This window comes from Dromiciops gliroides, chromosome 1 (genome assembly GCF_019393635.1).
Source record: "Dromiciops gliroides isolate mDroGli1 chromosome 1, mDroGli1.pri, whole genome shotgun sequence".
NCBI classification, from domain to species: domain Eukaryota; kingdom Metazoa; phylum Chordata; class Mammalia; order Microbiotheria; family Microbiotheriidae; genus Dromiciops; species Dromiciops gliroides.
In genome coordinates this window covers 583,554,521-583,570,226 of record NC_057861.1, presented here as the reverse complement: position 1 = coordinate 583,570,226, position 15,706 = coordinate 583,554,521, and the positions used below count along the sequence as shown (strand labels likewise).

The 15,706-nt window shown below is 37.7% G+C and overlaps 1 protein-coding gene across 1 annotated transcript in view; it reads right to left on the bottom strand.

Annotated features, from left to right (window-relative positions):
- Positions 1 to 15,706, bottom strand: part of SNX29 (sorting nexin 29) — a 673,154-nt gene that overhangs the window by 360,209 nt on the left and 297,239 nt on the right. The window contains exon 15 of the mRNA XM_043964582.1: positions 8,388 to 8,494. Coding sequence (XP_043820517.1) covers positions 8,388 to 8,494 — 107 coding nt within the window. The remainder of the gene's footprint in view (positions 1 to 8,387; positions 8,495 to 15,706) is intronic.

Here is a 15,706-nt window from a genome sequence, read left to right as displayed (position 1 = left end):
AATAAACTGGTTTAGTTACTAAACGATATGCTTTTTAAACCATTCTGGATTAAATATTTATTAGCATTAATTCTTAAAACTGATGAGCAAAACATTTTTAAGGGTCAAAAGACTCCCTTAGCTACCAATTTTTGTGATGAATACAAATTTCCAAGCAATTCTGAAATAGCTGTTTAGGATTTAGAAAATGATTTAAATGGTATGCATATGTCAGAGAGACAGACACATATAGACAGAAGACATTTTTCTTCCTAACATATTTTTTTAAAACATATTATCCAGATAGCAAGGCTTATTAAATGTTTTCCACTTGTGAGCCCTTTTTGCCCAAGAAATTTTTATGCAACCCTAGATATATAAAATAGGTATATATAACCTTTTACTGTTGCCACATTTTTTTTCACCCCCCACATTCAGTAACACAACTGAATATGAGGTAGCAACCTACAGTTTAAGAAGCTTTACTCTATAGTAGCATTTAGAATCTTAAAGGTATATAGATACACCTGAGTGGGAAATACACAAACTACAGGTATATGATCGAGAATATTTAGGTATAAAAATAAGTACTCTCTAGCCCAAAGGAATAAATGAATAATAAATTCTGAAATCAGATCTCAAAACTTTTCAGTCAGTGAAGTAAAAGTCTTCAACCATCTTGATATCAGCTTGGAATAATCATGCCTTGGTTGGATTTCCCAAGCTATTTCCCCATCACCACTGCACAAAGCTCTTCACTGTGCTAAAAGTTCTAAATTTTCTTTGCCAAGAATTTCATGCTTCACTAGGTAGAAGTAATGGCAAAGGGGCAAGATTTTAACCATAAAGAATACAAGGTTCAGTACATATGATGAGAACCTTGGGAAAAAGTGACCATGTCACAATATAAATCATGATAAATAATGAAGGAAAAATACCTGGAATTAGCTGACAAGTACTCTACACTTTGGGAAGGGAAGATTTCAAAACATTGGATAAAGGATGGGTAGCAACCCATAGCCCAATATTCTACCTGGAAAAGTTGGCTTAAAAGAAATTTAAGGCTATCAAAAATTAAATTCTGACAACACAAAAACAGATTTTTTTTTTTTGAAGAAGTAGTTATCTAAATAAACCAATGTTACTGGAACAGAATTCATTGGCAAACTAAGACTTTAAAGCTTTGCAGGGAAAATGAAAGCAAGAATTGAAAGGGGCAGAGGAAAAGAAAATAAAAGAACTACAATCTAAGGGGGTGCCTTGTATTGGAAAATGGTTGAACAAAGTGTGGGATATAAATATAATGGAAAATAATTGTGACATAAGAAATAGCAAGAGACAATTTCAGAGTAGTATAAACTGATGCAGAGTGAGGTGAGCAGAACCAGGAAAACAAATTGGAAATTGTAATGATCAACCATATTGCCAGAGGAACTTTGACAAAGTATGTTCTCAAACTCCTTACACAGAGATCACAGAAATAAGATACAGAAAAACACATAGATTTTCATGGTAGGACCATTATATGGATTTGTTTTGTTTGACTATATTTTCTTGTTGCAAGATACTTTTGCTCTTGCTCTTGGCTTCTAATTCAAGTGGAGGGTTGCCAGGGTTGGGGAAATTGTTAAAAAAAACAACAGAGGGACAATCTAACTTTTTTCAATGCATGGAAAAGAACAGAAGGAAGCACAGACAAGCAGGAGAGTTCTGAAACTAACAGGTAAAATTTATTTTAGTTATACACATACCTTTTTAAAGCTTCATGGTCTGTTATGTATATGAAGAAAATGTTCCTTTTAGGTTCAGAATTTTAAAAATTCAATAAGAAAAGTAAAAAGAAAATGGATCTGTACTGTAACAAACGACAAATATTAGAAATACAGAGAAACAGAGAGCTATGTGAACTGATACAGACTGAAGTAAGCAAAGTCAATGTGTGTATATATATGTATATATACATATATGTATATGTATGACTACAATAATGTAGATGGAAATAACCACAAAAAAATTAAAAATCATAAAAAACATAAATTGAAAAAGCAATAGAACAGAGTGGATGAGATAATGGCAATGAATGCTAGAACTTTCATTTATTCTGTTTTTCTCCCTTCTATGGGCAATGTTACTTCTCCCATACTCCCATGTCATTTGAAGATCATGTGTATATATATATATATGTGTGTGTGTGTGTGTGTGTGTATGTATGTATATATATGTATGTATATATATGTGTGTATATATATATATATATATATATATATATATTTAATATTCTAAGATGGAGATGGCATCACCAGGCCTGATGAACTGGATGATGGTGGTCATGTGCTTTCTTACCATCTCCTCAATTATCATAGGTTTCTGTTCCTTACTAAGCATTTTTATTTTATACATTCTATTGAAGAAACTGGGGTGGTATGGCCTGAAAGAAGAGATGGGAGAGGGAGAACATGATAAAGTGATAAGACTTATCTTTCATAACTCCAGGGAACAGAACTAGAAAAAAATGAGTAGAATTTACAGAAAAACTTTTTACTCAATAGAAGGAAAAACTTCTAAAGACAACTATCCAAAAGTAGAATGAGCTGTCTCAGGAGGTGGTAATTTCCCCCAGTCACTAGAAGTCTTCAAGAAAATGCTGGATAAGAGGCAAAGTCAAGATTGCAGAGTGAGAGGAAGTACTACACTAACCTCCTCTACAAAAGTTTAGAAAATGCACCAGACTGAATTGGTTTTTTTTGTTGTTTTTTTTTGTGGGGCAATGAGGGTTAAGTGACTTGCCCAGGGTCACACAGCTAGTAAGTATCAAATATGTGAGGTCACATTTGAACTCAGGTCCTCCTGAATCCAGGGCTGGTACTTTATCCACAGCACCACCTAGCTGCCCCAGACTGAATTCTTATTAGGAAATCCAAGAAAGTGACAATGACTCATTTTTCCAGCCCAGGGCAGCTTAGGTAGACAGAGATGTATGTGGACAGTGAGACAGGGTCTGTCCCAGAGTATGAAGCACATTCCAGTACACACAGATTGAAAGAGGGCCAAGACAGCACAAGAATCACTGGGGCAGAAAGGTATCTTGGAAGAGTCTTCAGCTAGAGTTGGGTATAGGAAGGGATGCTATCTGGAAGTTCTGTCACCCACTACACAGTTCCAGGTCACAGACGCAGAATAGAGGGGAATTACTGGAAGTATGAGCCCTAGCTGTATACTCTGCAAGCAGTGAGTTTGGGAAGCAAAACATAACTGTGTAGCTGTAATGCTAGGAGCAGAGCAGTGAGTCAGGCCAAGCCTCCAGTCCGACATGGACACCTGTCATGGAATAAGCAGCATAGGAATCTGAGACCAAAGGAAAAGCTAAGGTTCTGTCCCTCCGAATCTACAGAGTCTCTCAGCAGGCTAATAGTGGCTGGCTCCTAACCAAGAACAAGCCAAGAAACCAAAACCTCGACCGAGAACTTGCAGAGCTCAGATGAGGAGGATAAGAACAGACCTTTCCCTTGAAAGCCTTGAAAGCTGGTAGGCTCCCCAGCCTGAGCTTTGAAAGCAGCAGACAGATATAAGAGCACAGATGATCAGAACAGATATCTAGCCACACCCACACTCACACCCTCACCTCACTAATACATAAAGCCTAGTACTAACAAAAGTCCCAAATCAAGAAGTAAGCTGGAAGAATGAGCAAATAATAATGGCATTTTTAAAAAGAATCCAACTATAAAAAGTTATTGTGATGAAAGGGAAGCTTAAAACACAAACACAGAAGAAGAGAATGACAAGAAAAGCCCCAAAGAAAAAATACAGCTAGAACACAAGTACAACAAGAATTCCTGAAAGAGTTAACATAAGAGTTGGCTTTTGTTGTTTTTTTTTTAAAAGCTAAAAAATTATTTTAAAAAACAAATGAGAGTGATAAAGTTAAAAAAAAAGGAACAAAACCAAGAGTTAGAGAAGAAAGATATGAAAAAAGAATTAATGGCCTGGAAAAAGAGGTATAGAACTTGACTGAAGAAAAAAAGGCTAGATAACTCCTCAGGGATGGTGAAGAAGAGAATCTTGATTCTGGGTGGGGCTGAATCAGGTGACCTATGAAGTTTCTTCTAACTCTATGACTCAAGGAGTAAGGGCAATAAGGAATACACCACACCCCCAGCTTAGGAGAGATCTGCATTTCTTTCTCTACCATTTCTCTTGTATATGTCTTGCTTTCATCTTCACAGTCACCACTTTGGTGCAGGCTCTCATCACTCAGAGCTCTTATATTTAAAAATCTTCCCAACTTGCCCTCCTCCTCTCTTTCCAATCTTCTTTCACTCTGCTCCCCTCTATGTATTCTCTATGATCAAGCCATAATGGCCTCCTTGCTGTTCCTCACACACAATGCCTCATCTATGCCTTTGCCCTAGCAGTTTCCCATCCCTAGAACACTCTCTCTTCCAACCTCTGACTCTTAGAACTCCAGGCTTTCATTAAGACTCAGCTCAGGGGCCACCCCTCTCCCACCCTCCTCCCTTTTCTGTTGCAGCTACTGCAAACTAAAAAAGTTACCTCTAAAGTTACCTCCTATCTACTCTGCATTTATGCTAGGTTCTGGTTTTTATATATTCTCTCTCCTACTAGAATGTAATTTCCTTGAAGACAGGAAATGTTTTTGCTTTTTCTTTACATCCTCAGTCCTTAGTACAGAGCCTGACAGATAATAGTAAGCATGTAAGTGCTCATTAATTGATTCCATTTGCTTACCTGAACTCCATTGCCATCCTCTGACTCCCTTATAACCTGCTTTCCCCCTACACCCTGCTTTTGGCCTTTACACTGACCCTTCCCCCTTTTGGAAGGGTATTCTATTTGAGAGGGAATTAAAAACTTATCACAACAATTTTTCACTGACAACCAATACACTACCCACTATTGACCCAAGTCCAATTCAATCACCTCACTACCTTACATTTAACCACTTTCTGCATTTACCAAGTAAGCCTTAAGAGCTCAGCTCCACCCAGAGGAAAATAGTGATTCTACTGCTCTATCCTATAGTCCCTTCTCTATCATGACAAGGTAACTCTTCCTAGGAGCACAGAAGTGGCTTTGATAGAAGCCGCTTTCTGCCTCAAAGAGGAAAGCAATTACAAAAAAGGCTCAAAATAGTGCAAGCCTGAAAAGCTGAATCCCAGCCACTGTAATTATAAGTATTTTTATCTATCTCCCAAAAAAGAGAACTAGATCATTTTCCAAGTGTCTCTCTGAGGGCATTCATCTATTCTTTCTCAAGAAATTCAGATTCCTAGTCCAGACACACCACCAAAAATAAGGCCATTAACAGCACTGGTATCCTTACACACACCAGCATTCACCATGAGGCACTATCCCATAATACAAACCAAAACCATGTCTCCTATCAAAGTCAAGAGGGAATCTCAAGCGAGAATGGGAAAATTCAGAAGCCAGCAAAGTCCTAATATACTACTGTAACTAAAGGTCTATGGCCTATTGATCTGCCATGTTCAATATTTGATTACCAGTTCCAGCTCCAAAGCAATTTATTTTTCTCTATATGTTTCTGCAAAAATGCTGCACATTCAAATATATCCTGCCTGCCTATTTATTGATGTACACACAAGGCAAAACTGATAGGAAAACACAGCTATGGAGAGATAATAGCTAGCTCCTTTCACCTGTACTGGAGAGTTATATCATGAATCAAATAAAACCATAGCTAAAGGCTAGAAAACCTCGGTCTAATTGCAAAACTGTATTATTTTTCCCATTTATCGGCCCACCTATGCAAATATTTCAAAGCCATAGTGTCGGCCTCATTGCTTTTTAAATAACAATTGCAGTAAATAAACAAAAAGAATAATCCCTTAGCAGAAATGGCCTAAACCTAATGTATCTTGCATAAATGGGGTGCCAAGGTGAAGAATGAATGCTATTCTTCTGGTATGGGGGAAGGGACTATTGTCTGTGCAAGCTGCACAGAGACAGAACCACCTACTGAAAATTTTTCACTACATAGTTCTGCAAATTAAATATTTATTTAGGCTAACATGGCCCTCTTTTAAAATGCATAACAGTGATGAAAATAAAATAATTATTTATCAAAGACCTTAGGGTTACCAAGTACAATAAATACATCATATCTCATACAAGCCTCATTAGCATCATTATTCCCATGTAATAGATGAGCATGATGAGGCTCTAAGGAATTATGGGTCTTGCTCAAGTTCAAGTGGCTGAGTTGGGACAGAGCCCAAGTCTCCTGCTTTCAGTGCTCTTTGCACCATATAACATCTGCCTACCAATACTCCTTGGAAGGGTTACAATCATTTCCATCTTAGTGTCAAGGGCTACCACCTGAGAGTCAATCAATACTTGGGTGGATTCAACTGATCTAACTATCTACCAAGGCATACAAAGGTACATGAGGTTTGCCTCCCTGCAAACCCATAAACATATACATAAAAACAACAGATGTACAGGATTTTGTGTCTTCTGGTAGGACTAATGAGTAGGTAATGGGTAACTACTACCTAGACAGAAGAGCTGGTCTACCTTCTATCACCTGTTCCATAATTACCAGGCACTCCATTCCCTGCTGCCCCCAACATTGCTTCTAATTACTGAGGCCATCACTTCTAATCTGTCACTTTCTTTCCCCTCTCCTCTTTTTTCTCTTCACTCCATCTGTACTTCTCTCTTCTGGCTCTTCTCCCATGTTTCTCAGTTTTCATGCTAAAGAGGTGGCCTTTTGATAATACTAAACGACCAAAGCACTCTCCCTTCTGATCAGCAAACTGACTCCTCAAAGTATATTATGAGACATAATCTTCAAGACTTTGGTTCTTTTCCCACAGCTGTTTTCGTTGTCAATTGCTGGCAAAGCAGTAACTCTGAGCCCGACAGTATGGAACATGGCCGTGGCTTTGCTTTTTATCCCCGATAGGGGATAAGGGGATGTGTTGTACCTATGGGTTCATCGTTGAAAGTTCCAAAGACTGGATTTCAATTCACAAAAGTTTAAGTGTATTTAAATTCAAATATATAAAATAGGAATTCTTTGTATTCCCCACTCCACCAACCAGACTGGGACTGATCATAATCAAATAATTTAAATGTTATGGGTTATTTTAACAGCTACATCATTTAAATAAAATGCTTTCAATTCTTTTGCCTTTCTAATACATACAGAACTTAATCAATAGTTGGCATGCATTTAAACAACTTGTTTCAATCAACCCATTAATATAACTATAGAAGAAAGCAATAAAATGTTGCTAGAAAATAGGCCATGAAAGCTGTTGATATAAAGTTTTCAGCAAAAAAGTTCTGGGTTAAAGAAATGGCAATATTAATCCCATATGACTAAACTTTTCTTTATAAACAAAACATAATGAAAAAATCAATTTGGGGTAGTAAATGCCATTTTCTAAGTAACCCTATATGGATAGGTTAAGTTTCACTTATGAATCTTTCCTGGCCCACTTGCTAATCAACCCAAGTTCTCTTTGCTAGAGGCATCACCTCCCAATACTCATCAGGTTGGGAGGACCTGAATGAATAGGAGATGACTATATTGGAAGAAAGATGAAAACTTGGGGAACCAAGAACTTGGGGAACCAAGGCACCATTAACTAACCCCAGGATCATCACTATCACTCAGACCTTCTGTCCCACCAGTTGCAAAAAACAAACAACGACAACAAAACAAAACACACAAAAAACCCACATCACACCTATTAAACTGTGGTACTTCTTGAAAGTTCTTTAACACTTAAGAATTCTCTCAGGGTTAAAGACTGAGCTCTCTGTCATTACTTATTCCCTATAACATATCAAGAAAGGAGAGAAGTATCTTTCCCACTCATCAAAGCCAAGAAAATGAAGGCATCACAGACAAGCAGGACAGCTCTGAAAGTGAACATATTAAATTTATTCTATCCTCAAAAAGAAATATAAGCTCTATGCAATGAAGATTCAAAGTGTCCTAGGCATTCTTCACCTGTTCTACACCATACATTAAAATGCTTGTTTAATTTATTGCTTACGTTGAGAATAAAAATGAAACTAAATTAAAAAGTTTTAAAAAAGGCTCAGATGGCTGAATGAAGACACTTTTTCAGTGTCATAAAAGAGTTATTTAAAGTTTAGAGCCATGATCAGAATTCATATCCTAAGAAATCTTGTTAAGTCTTCAATGAGCTTTGTGCACTATTTCTCAAGTCATCTCTGTCCTTCAGGGTCCCTCCCAGAACTAGGTAAAATAGATTCTAGGGTTAACGACCCAAATAGGAAGCCCTATTAATATCACCATCACTAGCCCCACATTTTTAACAAGCTGAGCAACCATATTACTAGACACCTCTCACCATAAGTGCATGTGTGCAGACCTCCAACATTCTTACCTCTATGAGCTTTCTTTCATAGGAGCTTGCTAGTTCCTCACTGACTTCTACAGGCTTTTGCTCAGGGACCGTAACTTCTCCATCAATGTTCCAAAGGTTTGGCACAACTTTAGAAAAGAAAGACACTACATGAATATTTTAACAGTACTAGGAAATTATACTCTCAGTAAAACATTTTATCTCTTTCCAAACTGCTTCTCCAGAGAGAGTGCTCTTTTTCAAATCACAATTGCTAATTACTATAACAGCAAATTTTTCACACAAGTACAATAATATGAATGACAAGCTGTAAAAAATATTGTAAGTATTGTCATGAGGACAAATGCAAGGAACCCTGGGGATGATCTTTACACCACTTGCTTTTCCCAGTGAAAAATATCTATCACCTTGACAAAATATATGTAAATTCACTTCTATGCTTTAATCTCATGAATGTTCTCATTCCTTAATCAAAAAAGTGGTCCACTGATGTAATTGCTACATATATAAATCATGTGGCCTGGTGAGAAAAAAGGGGGGTATGCAGAACAGAAAAGGGAAGGAAAATGGATTTTATACAGAGAAACTTAGAAATGGCTTTAAACTATAAACATCTTAAAATTAAAACAGCTAGAATTACGATTTTCCAAATAAATACCAAAAATACAATGAAAATAATCAATTTCAACTTTTTAATAACATTTTCCCAATGTGTAGTTGGAAAATAGCTTCCACTTTTTTTGTAATCATAAAAGTATTTTATTTTCCAGTTACATGTAAAGACAGTTTTCAACATTTGTTTTCACAGGATTTTTTTTTTTTGGTGAGGCATTTGGGGTTAAGTGACTTGCCCAAGGTCCCACAGCTAGTAAGTGTTAAGTGTCTGAGGCCGGATTTGAACTTAGGTCCTCCTGAATCCAGGACCAGTGCTCTATCTACTGTGCCACCCAGCTGCCCCCATAGGATTTTTAGTTCCAAATTTTTTCCCACCTTCCCTTTCCTTCCCCCTCCCCAAGACAGGAAGCACTCTGATATAGGTTATATATGTACAATCACATTAAATATATTTCTGCATTAGTCATGTTGTGAAAGAAGAATCAGAACAAAAGGGAAAAACCTCAAAAAAAGAAAAAAAAGTAAAAACAGTATGGTTCAATCTGCATTCAGAATCCACAGTTCTTTTTTCTGGATGTGAAGAACATTTTCTATCATGAGTTCTTTGAAACTGTTTTGGATCATTGCACTGCTGAGAAGAGCCAAGTCTATCACAGCTGATCATCACACAGTGTTGCTGTTACTGTGTACAACGTTCTCCTGGTTCTGCTTATCTCACTCAGCATCAGTTCTTCCAGGTTTCTCTGAAATCGTCCTACTCATCGTTTCTTACGCTATAGCTCCCACTTTAAAAGAAACTATCTAGGGGCAGCTAAGTGGTACAGTGGATAGAGCACCGGCCTTGGAGTCAGGAGTACATGAGTTCAAATCCAGCCTCAGATACTTAATACTTACTAGCTGTGTGACCCTGGGCAAGTCACTTAACCCCAATTGCCTCACCAAAAAAAAAAAAAAGAAGAAACTATCTAATGACAGTTTATGCAAATATTGTGCCTTATAATTACAAAACAAATTTAATATGCTTCATCTCATCTTATCCGCACAGCTGCTCTGCTGCCCACATTTTACAGAGGCCCCAAACCAGGTGAATTGTTTTCAATGATAGCACACAGCTAGGAAGAGGTTGCCCAGATCTTCTGGTTCCAAGTCAGGGGATTCCAAGTTAGAGGACTTAGATCTAGATGGGACCTTAAAGATCAATCAATCACCTGGTCCAAATCCTTTATTAATGGAAAAAAGGCCCAAGAGGTTAAGCCATCACCAAACTTCTAAATGGGGTTTGCTATCTGCAATTCCTCTATTTCCCACTCACTTCTCAAGCCTAAACAAACTAGTTTCAATTACTGCTCTTCAGTTGCTGCTATTCTTCCTGAGGGTGTCAGAGATCTTCTCAGTCCAAAGACACCTTCACTCAGTCCTCACTCAAACCGACCAGGTTGTACTTCTTACGCTGCTGACTACCCTCTCTTTCCTCCCTTGGCTTGTCTGACACTGTTCTCTCTTTGTTCTCTTTCTGACTTTTCTGAAATTTCCATCTCAGTAGCTTTTACTATTTGCTATTACTATGCTGTAAGAACTGTGGTCAATGACCAAGTCTCTGCCCTCAGCCATTATCTTTTCTCTATATATTCTTTTCACCCCAGTGATCTTACCAGCTCTCATGGATTTAATTATTACCTCTATGCAAATGACTCCCAGATCAGCATGCCTACCAAAACTCTCTCCTGACCTCCAGTTTGGCCTTGGAGGATGTCTTCTCCAGAACATCAGATATTAATCTCCAAATCAATACATCTAAAAACATTTTCTCAAAGATTTTTCCTTCCTCAAAACATACCTATTTCAGTAGAGGCTACTACCATCCCTTCAGTTGCCTCAGATCTCAACCTCAGAGTCATCATTGACTCTTCCTTCTCTTACTTTCCAATACCAAGCAGTTGCCAAATCTCATCGATTCTACCTCTGTGGACTCTCTATTATTTCAGCTGTTTGTCACCTCTTGAGTGTACTATTATGAGAGCCTCCTAACTGATCTCCTTGTTTCTAGTGTCTCCTCTCCCTAATTCAACCACCACAAATCAATCAATGAATCAACAAGCATGTGCTGGGCTCTGAGGAAGGCCCTGGGGATACAAAGACAAAAGGCAAATAGTCCCTGCCTCAACAATCTTAGATTCTATCAGGAAAGACCACTAGGAGGGCATTCACCCTTAAGGGGTGGGATAACCAATGAGAATGAGTAGTCAATAGATAAAATGGAAATGAAGAGAAAGCAATGCCACCAAAACTGAGAGAGGTGAGCATATCTAGGAGGAAAAGGTGGTCAGTAGTGTCAAATGCCACAGAGAATTTGAGAAGGATAAGGATTGAGAAAAAGTCATTAGATTTGGTTATTAAGAGATCATTAACTTTGAAAAGAGAAGTTTCAATTGAAGGATAAGGGAGTAAGCCAGATCAAAGTTTTAAAAGGGAGTAAGAGGAGAACAAGTAGAGACAATGATAACCCTTTTTCAAGTGAGTTTGGCTGAGAAAGGGAGCAGAGATATGTGACAATAGCTAATGGGGATGGCAGGATCTAGTGAGGGTGCCCGCCTCCAAGAAGGACATAGACTTAGAGTTTGTAGGCCAGCAGAGAAGAAGCCAGCAGAAACAGAAAGATTAAAGACTGGAGGAAGTGATAACGTAAGCAAGAGAGGAAGGGATAGTATGAATGATGCATGTAAAGGGGAGGGTTAGCCTTGGCAAGGAAAATACCTAGCTCTTCATCAGAGATTAGAGGAAAGGATAAAGTGGAGGATGATATCAGGATGCTCTGAGATGAGGAGGAGGGGAAAAGAGGGAGCTCAAGGCCAATGGCTTTTATTTTCTTGGTAAAGCAGAAGGCCTTTGGAACTCTCAGAAACCACTTCCTACACAAGAACTCTCCTGATCTCTTTCCCTCAAATGTTATTAGTATCCTCTATCACTTTAAAGTACTTTATATCACACGGTGTAGTGGATAAGGTGCTAGGCCTGAAGTAAGAAAGACCTAACTTCGAATGCAACATAGGCACAGCTGTGTGACTGAGCATGTCACTTGACCTCTATCTGGCTCAGTTTTCTGAAATGTAAATGAAGACCATAATAGCACTTAGCTCACAGGGTTGTTGTGAGGGTCAAATGAGATAGCTGTAAAGCACTTAACGCAGTGCCTGGCACACAGTAGGCATTTAATCAATGTTTCCTTCCCTCCAGGAGAATGCAAGCACCTTGAGAACAGGGATTATTTCCTCTTTTCTCTTTGAATACTGTGCCATGCAAATAGTAGATGATTAATAAACGTTTACTCAATTGTCTTGAAATAAAAGAAGTGTGATTCCAACCCAGTTCCTCTTTTTCCAAATCTAAGACTTTTTCTATTATGCCATACTATAAAAGGTTTAGTCTCTTGCCCACTGCATCTGTATGAATAAACATTATTAGGTGCTTGGGGCATTTGTTTATTAAATTAGAAAATACCCACTCCTCCTCCCCACTTCATCCCCTCCCCATTACTGCTGTATGGTTAAAATAACAGAAGAAATTATGCTTTCTAGATACCTAAGTTTATGCACCTGAAAGTACATAACTACTGGCTTGTTTTTTCTCTAGTAAGAAGCTTCCATTTTATCTCTGAAGTTTACAATAATGTTACCATTTATTTAAGTTCAAAGTGAACAATAAAAACCCTCAGGAACCTCAAGTATCTCAGAGTCCAACAAATAGCAAGAAGTATAGTCATCATTCTGTGTTTTTACTACTATGTCAATCAACACATACTGAGTAAAGTGTAGTGTCACAGAAGTAGAATATAAACAATAAATACAAATAATATGTGACCGATCAAACAGAAAAGGGGGGAAATTGCAGCTTTTCTGAAAGGGAGGCATTAGTTCTGAAATCAAATGAGTGACAATACCCTACAAGAAAATCATTCTTCTCCATTATTGTCAATAAAAGCGATCTCTGAAATTAAGAAAAATGATGTTTCAAAACATTTGCTAACAAAACTCAATCCTAAATCTAAAATTTAACCATTAACAATTCTGGTCTATTTTCAGAAATGCTTTGACAGCACAGATTAAAAACTAGTCTTTGTCCAAAATAACAGAAAAGAGTAGAGTTGTTGATATTTGACCATAACATTGCAAAGAAAAGAACTTTTACATTCACTGAGTGAGAAAGGACCTTGGAAACTGTCTGGTCCAAAACCTCTCAATGTACAGATAAGAAAACTGAGGAACAGAAGGGTGAATTGATTTCTTCCAAGGTCCCACTGAAAGACTGTACTTCAAAGGAATCTGGGTTTCCCAAGCCCACTGCTTTTATCTACTGTTTTTATATTACTAGTACATGCAGCTAAATATTTCTCTTGAAATTATTCCCTAGTAGTATTCTGAAAAAGTTAATATCTAAAGATGATGAAAAACAGTTTGCCTTCATACAGTAGATTTAAAGTTTACAAAGCATTTCAGAATGTAATCCTCTGGGTAGTAGGCATTATTTAGGTTTCACAGGTATAGAAACCAGAAATGTAAAGAGCTAAAGTGATTGGCTCAAGATCACACAGATAGTCAACAGCAGAGCCAAGGCCCAGATTTTCCTGACTTCAAATGTAATGTTCTTTCCAATTCAGCTTATCTTGAAGGCAATAAAAATAAGGGATGAAATTATATTAACAACACACATTCTGAAAAATGTTACAGAAGAAGAAATCAAGATGACTTCTCCAAGGTCACCTAAGTAGTAAGTTGCAACATCCAGGTCACATACAGGCTACACTACAGCCCTCTGACTCTACCTGTTGTATCAAAGAAGCATCATCACTCTGGCAGGACTTAGCCAAATTAGAATAGATCTAACACAAGGCCAGCAATAGACTACATGTCTGTTGTCCAAAAAAGTCTGAAGAGGCTCCTCACCAGAAAGTTTGCCACCAAGTGATGAATGTTTTAGAAACACTTTTTAAAAGTATATTGTTTTGATAAGAACTTTATGTATATTATCACATTTGAACTTCATAATAACTATGCAAGGTACTTAGTATTGGTATTTATTTTACAAATGAGGAAAATTACACTGAGGGGTTTAATGACTTTTCCAAGGTCTCAGAGTGGTGTCTTGTTTTGCTTTGTTTTTGTGGGACAATGAGGGTTAAGTGACTTGCCCAGGGTCACATAGCTAGTAAGTGTCAAGTGTCTGAGGTTGGATTTGAACTCAGGTCCTCCTGAATCCAGGGCTGGTGCTTTATCCACTGTGCCGCCTTGCAGAGAGTAGCGTCAAAGACAAAATTCAAGCCCAAATTATCCAAAGTGCAGCATTCTATCCATTATGAAGACCCTCTACTAAGACACACAGGGATGGCAACCTACATCAGTAGGAGTATTCACATCACTGAAGTGATGCCAAAAGTATTGATTTCTATCCTCATTAATACCATTAATGCTGATAACATTCTAATTATTTCTAACAAAATCAATGCTGTATGCATTAAATACACTCAGAGTAGTTAAAGTCAATTTTCTCCCACACTTTTCTGAAGATATAATTTTGGAAAATAGACTGCAAATTGAAAGGGCTCTCGAGGGGGAAGAAAAGGATGATTTAGAAAAAAAATAACAAATCTTCTATTCTTTAAGCTATGTCATCAGAACCCAAATCTGTATTTTGTGGAAAACCAAGTAAATATAATATCCTTTGTTTCAGAAAGCTTTTTGTTATTGTTGTTTAGAAGCTGCCAATTTTGGTGAAAACATTTAGATCTTTTTAAACTTAGAAACCACTTTCCTGTTCTTAGTTATTTCAGACTGCCATACCTCTTTGAAAAGATCCCTGGTTAAGTACTTTGAAATTAAGCGGTTATTTTGTGATTGTTTTACTTTTGTGACCCAGAAAGCAAATGAGCTTTTCTGTCTAAATTATTATTGAATACATTTTCAAGTTTTATTATGGAAAGAGAGAGAGTCTATGCCGTGTGACAAGGTTGCTTTCCATTTTCTTTTTTTTTTCCTCCCTCTTTGTATACCCAGAACTTAGCATAGTGCCTGGAACACATTAGGAATTTAAATGTTTCTTGACAAGGATTAAAAGTAGCATAAAATTCAGAGCTGGTTTCATGAATTTTCTAACTTTCTCGACTTGACAAGGATTAAAAGTAGCATAAAATTCAGTGCTGGTTTCATAGAATTTTCTAACTTTAATAAATGGAAGTGAACCCAGGCTTAGAAACAGAATGTTGGGGGCGGGGGGCAGCTAGGTGGTGCAGTGGATAAAGCGCCGATCCTGGATTCAGGAGGACCTGAATTCAAATCCAACCTCAGACACTTGACACTAGCTGTGTGACCCTGGGCAAGTCACTTAACCCTCATTGCCAAGAAGAAGAGGAGGAGGAGCAGGAGGAGCAGGAACAGGAGGAGGAGAAGGAAAAGGAGGAGGAGGAGGAGGAAGAGGAGGAGAAGGAAGAGGAAGAGGAAGAGGAAGAAGAAGAAAAAGAATGTTGGGCTTTGCGGCATAGCAATTATGAGACATTAGGAAATTCCCAAGGGATAAACTCCATCAGTTCTTCTAGATACAAGAGCTTTCACCCAACGTTTGTCTGCACCATACCATTCAGTTAATCCGTTAAAGGATACCGTACCCTCAAACCCACTACTAACAAAGCATTAGTATGTTCAACAGACCAAACTGCATTTCTTCCCTCATTGCAA